The 12,956-nt window shown below is 35.4% G+C and overlaps 1 protein-coding gene across 3 annotated transcripts in view; it reads left to right on the top strand.

Moving 5' to 3' along the window:
- The window catches only part of LOC136340392 (uncharacterized), a 254,436-nt gene that overhangs the window by 123,626 nt on the left and 117,854 nt on the right, over window positions 1-12,956 (top strand). Inside the window, exon 2 of one of the 3 annotated variants that reach the window (XM_066284442.1) lies at window positions 7,753-7,798. The exons of the other annotated variants lie outside the window; for them this stretch is intronic. Coding sequence (XP_066140539.1) covers window positions 7,753-7,798 — 46 coding nt within the window. The remainder of the gene's footprint in view (window positions 1-7,752; window positions 7,799-12,956) is intronic. 3 annotated transcript variants of the gene reach the window in all.

Here is a 12,956-nt window from a genome sequence, read left to right as displayed (position 1 = left end):
ACAGGGCAACGCAAGGGACACCATTCGATGTTTTAATAGTTCAACTTCGCAGTTTTCAGCATTTACCCAGAGAGTGGTACCACGAACGTGGATGCACTACAAAATAGAAATTTGCAAACAAACCTGGTTTGTGCCATACATCGGCTCCAATTGATTGTTGCAACAGATAGAGGATGAAATTGAGCGTCTAGAAAATAAATAAAATATTTCAAGAAGATAAGGAAAAAATAAGAATTGATTTTAAAATAAGACCAACAGCCACCATAAGAAACCCATATAAAAATCGACCCGATAGTGGTCTAATGGAAGGGATGTTCCATATGTTGACCGACTCACATTTCAGAACCAAATCTAATGTTTGGCTTAATGGTATTAATCAACTGCTTTACTTCGTGACTAATTATGCTTAATTTCATTCTCCCTCTATCTGTAATAATCAATGGCAACAAATGGAATAACCTCAAAGCAGATTTGCCTGGAAAAAAATTCTAAATGTCATCGCCAATCTACATTTTTTCAATTAATGATTTGTACTAAATTAGATTTTTCCATTTGCATTAAATTTTAATTAAAAAATAAAGGGAATATTAAAATTATTTGCTAGTATCGAAGTATCTACATATTTAGATATCAGTATGTTATTAATGACATTCGATTGGGTATTGAACCGTTAATGAATTTCGAATTATGTTCGTAAATATTTGTTTTCCCAAAATATAGTAAAAATAAACAGCAATATAAACCTACCAGTAAACCTGCAAAACAAATTATGGCTACCTATTAACAAGTCTATTAATGTATGTAAAAAAATAAAAAATGACGAAGTAATGAAGTACACATTACAGGCAACTCTGATACCTATAAGGCGCAATTGCATGTTTATTATTACATACTTATTATTTAATGTTTTGGTAAAACTTGGAAGTCTTCCTATTGTCTGTTTACTTTGAGCAAACACAGTTCAAATTTTCGTATAAGTTGCCCGACCCTGTGTATTTATGAATAAAAATACCGGCAAAAATATCGTCCTTCGCCTTGGTAACAAACGTTTTTATAACTTTCCATACCTTTACAAAAATATATAATTAAAAGGGGTAACGTTGGTGATAATTATTGTTTAAATATGCTGGCACTTTAATCGATTCTAAAAATAATAACGGTACGTTAAAGTCGTTGCTATAAAGGTTATAATACCATTTGGTTCGCCATTGGCATTACACTCGGTCGATGCTAAATTAATAATATCGCTTAGGTAAGTACTGAAAAATACTAGAAATTGCCGAAAACCAAAATGAAGACCTAAATTGTGAATGAATTGGTAATGGTCTTTTTTGCCTCCCGTTTTGCACCACTAGACATGATCTTCGGAAGTCCCGGAGAATACCCGGACCATGCACTAACTAGAAAATACTTCATATATGAATAATATCTAGAATAATGTCTGGGAAATTACGATCTTCTGAATCTAGATTTAGACACAATCAGATCTTCCCTAATAGCTGACGCTTCTCGGAATGCTCCGTAATACAAGACTGCTAAAATGTGTTTTGTCGAATTCTTGAGTGAGGTCAGAATAGCTCGAAATCTTGTTAAGAACTCTGTTGGGAAATTAAATGCATTCTAAATATCTAATTTGTTACCTAAGTATAAAATTAAATAAGCACTGCGAGTTTGCTATTCCATTCTTCTGTCATTCAACCATCCATATATCTGTTCAGTAACCTTTCAAATTACCGGCTATTCGAGAAGTGCCAAAGTGCCATCATTGCACAATTAGAACTAATAGTTATTTCAATTCCATTTGCCCTTTTCCGTATCTCGTTGGAAGTTTTTTTCCATTTCAATCGCAGAAATTCCCACGCCACTGCGGATTCTTTTCAAAACAAATTTATTCAAAAATACCTCGTTTCCATTATCTACGAAGGTAATTTCATTTAAACTCGAATCGACGGGACCCTCGATCCGCTCTTCCCCCATCATATTTCTCAGTCCAAAAGAAAATATTATTATATTCCATCAAAAATTCGCCATTGCTCCCATTCCCGGGGAAAGAAAAAAGGGCCAAAAGTCTCCTGGTCCGAAACGGTCTAATAATTTATTCAGTGAGGCCCCGGATCGAGGAGATTTGCAAAATTGGTCCATATCGATTAATTTCTAATGGCGACACAAAGTGGCCCTTTGTCCCTTGGGGCACTGATGCAACCGAACATTTTTCGACAGTTGTCCGGGGTCCTTTTTTATTGGCCATCCATGCGGTGCATACGTAAGCAGGGTTTTTAGCGGATGATCCTGTATCAATCCCATTGATTATTCAGCTGTTGACATTGGACCTAAAGCTACAACGAATTTGCTTTATAAAAGCCAAAATACGAGAATCGTCCCAAAAGTACCCAACCTGGCATTTTTTAAATCAATTTTTTAAATTAAAAATGTGCCTACATTACAAAGATCTAAACTTAAAAAGCTTATGTCGAAAGATTGAGGATTCTACGCTGACTTGAGTTTGATTTGGAACCATTTTTAGTGAACGCTTTTAGATTTATGTGAATATGGAAAAAATTGGTCATCGATAGGTCATTCAATATTTTCATTTGAAAGGTCTTAGTTTATCCAACATTAAAGCGGAGTTAGATTCTGCTCTGGAGGATTCTGGTCCTTTGCTAACAACTATGAAGTATTAGGTGACAGAGCTCAAACGTTGTCGTACCAGATTCCAAGACGGATTCCGCTGTGGGCGGCCACGTGACACTCCAGACTTGACCACTCTAAAAATTTTGGTGAAAATCCACAAAACTGTATTGGAAAAAGGTCGGTGAAAATTGAGCAAGTTAGTAGACCTAATAGACATTTCAAAAAGTGCTGGTCATTAAATTTTAACCGAACAATTGGATGTGAGAAAGATGTGCGCAAGATGAACAAAAACTGTGCCGTGAAGATGCTTCAAGGGAGTGTTTGGAAAAGTTTCGCAGCAATAAAGCCGAGTTTTTACGTCGATTTATAGCAATGGATGAAACATGGATTCATCATTTCACACCTGAGACGAAAGAGCAGTCAAAACAATGTACTCAAAAGGGGAAAAATGGCTCTAAAGAAGGAGAAAAGCGTTCCATCTGTAGGAAAGGTGATAGCATATATTTTTTGGGTAGACTTGGGATGATTTTTATTGATTATATCCCCAAAGAAAAAACAATAAACGAAGAGTATTATGCAAATTTATTGTAGCATTTGAGTGGGGAACTTAAAAAAAAGCGACCACATTTGGTGAAGATGAAAGTCTTGTTTCATCAAGTCAATGCTCCAGTCCCTACTTCCGTCATCCACGATGGTCAAAATCAATCAACTTGATTTCGAACTGTCTCCTCACCCACCCTATTCACATTTAGCCCCCGCAGATTATTTTCTATTTCTAAACTTGAAAAAATGGCTTGATGGGAAGAGTTTTACCAATAATGAAGGAGTGGAAGTCCGAGGTTGATGACCATCTTGAAACATTCGAAGCTTCTCACTATAAACAGAGTATAGAGCTGTGTCAATTGCAACAAAGATTATGTTGGGAAATAATGTAATATTTGCCAAATTTTTTTTTTTTTTTTTTAGTTTTATGTCGGGTACCTCTGGGGATGTTCTCGTAGCTACAATTTTCACGCAATTTTCGAGTAAAATGAATCAATTCTACGGATAACTTGCCAGTTTAGTTGCATTTCAACGTTAATCCACCCCTGACATCACCTCAAGCTAATCTCAATCAATCTAATTGGGTTAAGCAAATAGCAGAGGTAAAGGCAAACAAATTCAGAGGCGCTTACTGGATGTTTTAATTGGCTTAACATCTAATAAGATAACTCAATTCCGATGGAATTGGCCATCAGAAGGCGACACATTTGACTATATGAAGCGAACGCAGTTTCGAATTTGTTCAATCAACTTCCTAATTGAATGATTTAATCGTGCCTTCCATTCAGTAGGCCATTGAATGGGTTTTGATTAAGTGGTTTAGATAAACCGCAATATTATTATAAGTGAGTATCAGTCTTAGAAACCCACTTGGGAGCGCACTAATGCACTACATACACAAATTAAGCTCCTCGGGCTTTTGGTGTTTATGCAAACGGGGCCGTCGAAAGCCCTTTCAGGCCTCTCTCGGATGAAAATTTAGCGTAAGACCTCTTCAAAGCAAAAAGTTATCCGGATTAGGACTTACCTGGGATTTAGCTATAAAGATTTGAAGGGAAATATTCTTGACCCACTTTTTCACGAATTTTCAAATTACTTTCGACATTAAAGAATAGCATCTGCTCATGCACGCTACTGATAGAAAAAGGGCGTGTAGACTGTGGGGTGCTAAAATGCCTTGAACTTACCACCAGATGTACGTGTTGCAAGGGCCTTGTTCGCCACGGTTTGTCTTCAGCTTGAGCTGTAAATAGAGATAATAGAAGATAATGTTTGGAGACAAGATCCTATTTGCCATGTTGTCGGTCAGGTGTGCGGTTCGAAAGGCGTATAAAAATTTGATCGATTAGCCATAATCTTAAAGTAATGGAATAATGAATTAGAAAGTGTGTGTCTTTCTGCATATTTATGCATCCAAGTGTTTCTTTCAAATTTTAAAGTTTTTACGAAGTTCCTAAATTGGATTCTGTTGAAAGACTTTTATAATAGAATGAAGATTTCATTCTGAAAATATTTCGGGGCGGTTCGGGCACTGTTCAGTTTCCTGCAAAATGGCGACCAATATAGTTATTTTCTGAAACAATTTCGTACAGCTTAGTTCTAGTCTTCGGTTTCGAGCCAATTTTAGTTCAAATTCCTGGAAAAATGCGAAAAAAAACTGAATTAGTTCCGATACCTGCGAAACTCGTACTGGGACTCAGGAAAATCGCGATAGTTTCTGGAAGATTCCGTGACAACCCTCAGCGTAATGCAGATTACTAGAAAATTTCAAAAAATACCTAACAATTGCTATCAATTACTATTAAAAAAATTTTGACCAGTTCAGCTTCTTGTAAAATCGAGTTTAAAAGATACGGCAAAGGTTTTGGGAAATTCAGGTTGAGCATTTAGAAATTCTGGAAGTCTTTGAAATTATTCAAGGCAATTCAAGTTACCAGGAAAATCTCTGGGAATTCCTATACAAATTTGGAACAATTTTGGAAAAATTCCGCTTTTTGCGAAATCGTTAAAAAATTCAAGTAGTTTATGAGAAATTCAAATGACCTCAAGTTCTTGCAAAAGCATAATAAACTTTATTAAGTCTATGGACAATTCTAAAAATATTCACGAAAATTCTAATTCCTAGAGTGATTTTTTTAACGAAAACTTCCGCAGACTATGATCCAGGTAAATTTCAAAAACTTCTCGAGGAAGTTGCGGATTTTAGGATCGCAACAGTTTTAAAACTTAAGCAAGATAGATTGGATCAAAATTCCGACCAAAATTTAACCTTTAAAGGATCATAAATTTGATGTGATATTAGCTGGATAAGAATCTAAATATTTCTTTTTCGTCTTAACCTTCTCCTGCGTTGTTCTATACATATCCGCACATCAAAGAGTTCAAGTGGAATAAACTATTATTGAGAAAAAAAGAATTTGAAGCTGAGACCTTAAAATAGCACCATGGAGGGATTCATTATCCGAAGCACCTAACACAGTTATTTGAAAAAACGACCTCGATTTGCGAAACCCGTGAAGTCCGAAAATGACAACGTTGCAGTCTGGGCATGTTTACCTACCCCAGAAAGCATTTAGCACATCCATTCGGTAACCGTACCCTTAAGATTAACAAGGAAACCCCAATGAAAAGACCATTGGTATCTTCAGTTGGTTTACAGTGTCAGGTTACCGTCACACAACCGATAAAGAACATCGCCCGCAGAGAGGTAAAAGTGGCCTATACGTTAATAAATAATAAAGGGGCCGTTTCTCGAGAAAACAGTGGCGTTACAAGCGGCTTCGGGCTGCAGGATCATTATTAAATGAAAGCTCTAAAAATCGAACCGAATTGATTACGAAGAAGTTAAAAATGTATGTGTACAGAAAGAGCAAAAATCATGGAAACCATCTACGGTGTGTTCCAAAAACATTGGTACAAATGAATATAGCGCACTACCAAACAAAATAATGGAAAGATTCAGCCAATTTTTTCTCATTGTCACACTTGTCACTGTAAAAAAATTAATTGAAAATATCTCGAAAACGGTTAGACGTGCGACTTTCACAGAATAAAAAAATGACTTTGACGTATACACAATAGCTCCAGCACCCAATACTCATTTGTACCACTGTTTCTGGAACACCCTATATAGAGGAACTTTCCGTCAATTGGAAATTTTTTTTGTTTTAACGCATTAATTATGTGTTATCTTTTCAATGACTGACCGTATAACTGTCAATCCAGTCGGTTAGATGGATTAAAACGGCTCAAAACTACGCCAAAGCATAGAGAAATAAATTAAATTCATGAAAGGAGGTGTATGGAGTATGATATGTGCAGTTATTCGGAATATATACACGTTTTTACTTCCATCTTCTTATCATTTTATGAATTGCAATCTCGAAAGCCCAAAACTACTGCACATAAACTTTTTATTAACTAAAACGCAACATGTGTCGGACTTTGTAGTGTAATGTTTCAGTTGCGAAATACCTTTTACAAAAGCTCGTTAAACTCACTTTGTTTGATACAAAGCAAGCGAAAAAGTTGAACCGCAATGCAATCATAAACAGCGTTTTGTGTAGTGAAATTTGGTGCAACCGTTCAGCTTCAGTTAAAACGGATATCGAAACTGTTTCATACGAGCGGACTTTGATATCATTTTATAATAGAATTCGATGATGGTTTTCTACGACAAAAAGCTAATGCATCGGTTCAAGTTCAAGGCTGATTACCGCGGGTTCTTCCTTGTTCTTAGAACGCAACCTTTTTATGTAGGAACCTGCGATAAATCAATTCCGACCAAGGTCGGGGTTCTTGTCCAGTTGTATAAAAACCTGCTATAAATAGTGGAAATTATCTCCCAATATCCGCCTAGGGACAGATAAAAGAAGTATCCGCGAAGAAGTAACGATAATAAGCGTCGAGCTTCTTGTTTTGCTCCAGAGCCATGATTTATGGTAACAAGAATAGGGAGATTCCTTATGCAAAACATGATAATAAATGCTCGATGGTCGTTGGTAGCGACAATAAAGACTCGGATATTACCATTTCGTATGCATAAAGTGGATTTTTGTGTCTTCTAACCACGTACCGATTTATGCTAAATGAAGTAGATTGGAGAGAAATTATTGCCAAAACGGTTCAGAATTTGAGGTTGTTGCCCTCTGAAGAGTAACTCTTCGTGATAAGTGAACAAATTTCTCAAAAATGTCTAAACGCAGGAAGAAAGTCGCACAAAATCAAGAGGAACAGTAATTGTTACAAGTCGAAAGTAAGCACCTTGTTAGTGAATGTATGTCAAGTATTATTGCCATCAGAACCGTTTTGTCATATCTACACAAATATAAATTACACCAGAACAATAATTATGGAATGCGTTTTTAACAAGCACTCAAAATCCCAGTTATAGTAGTGAAACCGTGATGTAACGAGGCCCTTAGGGCTTAGATGCATTAAACCGCCCATGAAGCATGAAGTCATAATTTTTCTATTGCTCCTAATAGATTTATCATATTATCAGCAACGTTACCCAAAGGCAGAGTGCCCGCATACAATTTTAGATCATAAGTAATATTTTTCTGTTTTTTTTTTTAGTGGAAATCAAGATGGTGTGTCATGCGCAAATTGTCACCGGTTGCAGGTAATGTTACACACTGTATACTACGTAATATGGGTCTGTTCTTTGATATATCTTTATACGCGTCCGTCGTTTATATCTTTAATTATGATTAATCACAGCTGCTTGTCCCACGCGTAAGAATTCGACCAGAAACCAGGCCATACTTACACAAAATTTATAAAATAAAATAAAAAATAAAGTGAAGCGACGACGCGTGGAGCTTTGCCATCGACGTTTAATTTTGAAAAACTAAGAGTAAGTAATCAGGATTTGTATCAAGGTGGTGAAGGCTTCGCTTTTCAAATAAGGAATAATAACTAAAAATAACCCGTCGACTTACCTTAAGTTTTCAATTATGAAAATCTTATTCAAATTTCATATTTTTTCCAAATATTTCAATTAAAAAGTTCGCTACGACAACTGCCCAAACCAGTATTGGGTGTCCCACATAAAAAAACACTGCAATTAGCTGTCCAATGCGACGTTAGCTGGTCAGCGTCTTCACTTTGCTTCTATCAAATTGACTTAAATTATTATGTGAATTATTTCTGTAGGTGAACAAATATTACATGGTACTACTTACGGTGATTTTGTTTTTTTTGTCTTTTTTTTTCGTAGATGTTTGCAGCATTAGCAATATACTTCTTTTTATGCATACATGAAATTCGCAAATAGTAGACTTAACCAGGAAATTCAATTGAAATTGACTTAAAAAAAAATTGACTCGCATGTTTATTCAAGATGAGATTTCCCCATTCTTAATTTTTTTTAGGAATGTTTTCTATACAAAATTTCGACATAACAGTGTGGGTTTATTTACGAAATTTCAGGTGTGTTCGGTCAATTTTCAATGTTCAGACATAATCTTTAAAACCGTGACCATTTTTTCTCTCAAAAAATAGATTAGGTTAGGTTATCTTGTTTCTTTCCTGCAATTACTTTCTTTTGAAATTTCCAAAATTGATAATGTATACTATCTTGTCTTAGAAACTTAAAATTTATTCGAGTAACTTTTACAGTTCAAAGTTTCTTCTTAAAGAGTTCTTAAGCAGTGACTATTATAATTTATTTAAGGATTAGCCAGTTATTAGTTTTCCTTTTCGTGACTTTTCACCTAGCTTATTTCAAAATGTTTGGCTTCAGACTAGTTAAATTTCCTTACTCGGAAGTTTCCTCGTGAAAATTTACATTTTGACAATTTTTCCGTGAAAATTTTAGGTCAAACCGGATATTTTCTATTTAAAAGAAATTAGAAAATTTCAAGAATCGCTTGGTAGTTGCCTCGTTTTTTTTCTGTTTTTCCTTGAAAGAGAATTTCACTAAACTTAATAGTAATTTTAGGGATTCAGGGACACAGAATAGCCTTTTTTGTTTTTTCCTGAAGCATCCTCAGGAGGATTTCTATAGAATCGACAATGATAGCGATGAAAATCCAAATTCATCTAGAAAACTTTTATATTTCTTATTACATTTGAAGGACATAGGGCTATTTGCAATTATTAGTCAGGTGAATATTTTCATGCATTTAAATTCTGATGACCATTGGAAGCTCGAACTTTAATAAATTGCAATTTTGAAGTCGTTAATGCACATTTGCAATACAATTTTAAAGTTTTCCAGTCGTGATGATGTGTTGAATAATTTCAAATTAAGGGAAGACCTGATTCGCAATATTACAGTTATTCTGTGAAACTACAAGTTTCCCTTATTTCCTAGAAACTCCCTGTACTTCCCATTTAAAGTCCTGAAATTGTTTGACCCTGAACTTCGACATTCTACGACGTTAATTAAAGATGGAAATTGCTATTCGATATCAGGATTTTAAAAGCTCTTCGTCCTCAAATAGATTAACCATTATTGAGAAAATATCTCCACTTATTTAAACATTATTACTTGATTCGTTTTTTCTATTGAAAATCTTGTTTCCTTGCAATTACGACCAAAAAAACTTTACTTAGGTACTAACGATCGTCATAAACTACTGTGACCTTCATGGTTAATGTACCGTTTAAATTGCGAAATCGATGATTCGCTCAAATGCAACTGCACTGACGAAACAATTATTATTATTTTAGTGACAATAGTGACCTTTAGTGGCACTTCTGCGAATCTCTAAACTGGAACCCATGCACACGTAATTCAATATTTTACATGTGTGGTAGCAGGCCCATTTCTCAACCAACAAACCTATCAAGAAAAGATTTAAACTCTTTTAACGACCACTAAAGCCCTAATTACAAAGCCAACCTGAAGTCAGGTAAGGTATAAAGGTTTGGCATCTCAATGAAGAAGGCTTATTTATTTATTCCCATATCATGCATTATTATAAGTTATAAGCACTCTTGTGTCGCGTTTAATGAGTGGCGGTGCATACAGAATATTATTCTTTTACATGTGTAAATAAACATTTTAAAAGTGATGTTCTTACAAAAAAACAAATCCTCTTTTAGTCACATTACAGCTTAAATTAAACAGATTTCAGGAATACTCGTAAGTTGACACGACAAGGAGATGATTTCTCTATTTTGCTCGAGGTAGGTCTCCGCTTTCAGTCTGTGGTTAATTTTAACCGCAAATTTGCTCAAATCCCTGTTTCTTTGCCCAAAGAGGCTTAAGCTTGAAAGGTAGAAATTAGTAAATAAAACTTTCCTAGCTCAGTGTCGCATGATATATCTTAAGGGGCCCTTATTTTAATTTAGACCCGATTAACTCTAAATATATCCGTAAAGCGGATATAAATGACGACAGGGGTGAAACTTCGTTAAGTTAAAGTCCTTAAGTCTGCACGTAATGTACTTCGAGATTATTAATCAATTTTTTACGGGGTCTTCCCAAGGCTTAACGAGATTTCGGGGGAGAAGCTTCCTTTATTTTAATAAACCTTTTTGCAGTCTATTTTAATTTGTATAAATTTTAATGACCTCCTTATTTGTGTTCTTTTAATTAGAATTAATACTTCAAGGGCAGGAAGGCATTTGATTGACACCGGTTCAGATGCTGGCCAAAAACTTTAAAATTTAATCTCATCATCTCTCTAAACTCCCTTAAAACTAAAACTTTTTCGCTTCCTTATGACTATGGGGAGATTTAACAGGATTTTGAAAATTCCGCCTTAGCGTTAGGTCTAATGCACTTCAGGGCGAGATTTTGAAGTGGTTAATGTCCAAACCAATTTGTTAGTATTAGCAAATATTTCGTAATAATGCAAAATGCGTACTTACAGGCTAAATATTATGTGTCAAGGCTTTAATCCATTTGCAATTAATTAATGGAAAATGTTTTGCAATGACTTCCGCAATAATTATTAAAGAGTGGGTATTACGTGCTGTTTGTGCATTATTTGGGTAAATCAATTAGGATGGAGTTCATATAATTATTTCGTTCATATTAATGCAACGAGCTTATTGTAATGAACTGCGAATTTGAATTTCAAATAGAACTTCCATGGATAGTAACAGTCGCATAATTAGAGAAATATTGGACTCGATAAAAATTCTTCGAAGCTACAAGTGCGAGGTACACATGATACCAGACTCGCTCATGATATCTCTTTTCCCAAATTCCACCTAGATCTAACCACTCATCTCTCGGAATCTCGTAAATCAGCGTCAAATAGACGATCCTTCTGAATATGCGATTAATCTCGAATACCTTACCCAATGCAATAACTATAACCTTAAATCTGGGGCCCCATTTGGGATGTAACAAGACTATACAGATGTTGCGGGGAAACGCGGGATACGTAGAAACCTTAGATAAGGCTCATTCGAGACGTAAACAATAACCTATAACTTTAATGGGGACTTAATCTTCGACAAGGGCTTTATTATCCGGAGAAATCGAGCGATCTTCGAGGAAATTTTTCTGTTGGAGAGAAAAAGATTTGAGACTAATTGGAAAAGAGAGGAGAATGACACTACAATTAATTATTTTATTGCCAAACAGACAAAACAATCGATGTTGTATGTAGTGGTTATCTTACAGCGCGAAATAATAGGACAGTCCTCCAGGGATTGTGATTTGAGATAATGTCTTTGGGGTGTTTACCCCATAACGCGTTACGGTCGTGAGATAAGACTCCTCTTCAAGTCCTAGATTAATATTACTGATGAAGCTAATAGGAGCTTAGAGCTCAAAGAAAAAAAAACGAATATCTGAGAAACATACAATACTTAAAAACATTTTAGTTGACATCAAACCTAGTGACTTGAGCAATTACACGTAAACTAGTCAAAACAAACTTAGGACCACTTCTATGAATGCTTGTAAAATTAATTTTACATTTTTTTTTAATTTAGCATATGTTAAGCTACTTAGGGAATCATTAGACTTAAACGTAGCATTTAGTTTTTTAGAACTGAAGGTGAAATAATAAAAATCTTGAAGAATTACTGCACGTATTTCCCGTTTTACCAAATCGCATTGTTGAAATAAACTTAATAAATGTACTAAACAACGAAAATTAATAGTGGGTGTGTCTGCTTTGGGCTAATCGGACTTCTTGACACCGTCTGGGCATAGAATTGATTAGGTTTTCTATCATTTCCCTTAGAATGTCGTTCCATTCGCCTGGAGCATTTCTGGCAGTTTAACTAGATTTTCGGCAGTTGGACGCTGTCTCAACCTTCTCTCGAGAACACCCCAAAGATGTTCTATGGGGTTCAGGTGTGAGGAATCGGCTGGCCATTCCGAAATTTCAAAACTTTGCTCCTGAAGGTGTTGCGTTACTAATCGGACGAGAGGGGCTCGCGTTATCTTACTGAAGAACAATATTTGGACCCTCTTAATTATGGATCCCTTTCCGAAATGGACAGTTTTCCTCACATTTGACGATAAATAACGCTCACCTTTACTTCTCCATGCTCGAATACGTGCATCGTTATGGCTAAGTCGATATCTTGATTCATCTGTAAAGAGAACGTGTCCCCATTGGTCCATGTCTAAAAAGTTACTAAATTGCAAGCTTAGTAACAAGTGGTTCTTAATTCATTTTAACTAGTTTATTTGCACCGGAACGCCTATAGTCTTTTGTTATGTCAACAAGTCCAACGATAAATAAAAAGGGCAAAAGTGTCGTTGTAGGCATTATACGCGTCGATATCGCAAAAGTGGTGAGAGAGTAAAATTGTTTAAATTAATAAACCTTCGTGTTCAGTGACCTTCATTTTGTCATTCAAAG

The sequence above is a fragment of the Euwallacea fornicatus genome, chromosome 7 (genome assembly GCF_040115645.1).
Source record: "Euwallacea fornicatus isolate EFF26 chromosome 7, ASM4011564v1, whole genome shotgun sequence".
Classification (NCBI taxonomy): domain Eukaryota; kingdom Metazoa; phylum Arthropoda; class Insecta; order Coleoptera; family Curculionidae; genus Euwallacea; species Euwallacea fornicatus.
Note: the sequence above shows the minus strand (reverse complement) of the source record. Positions and strands in the feature narration are given on the sequence as shown.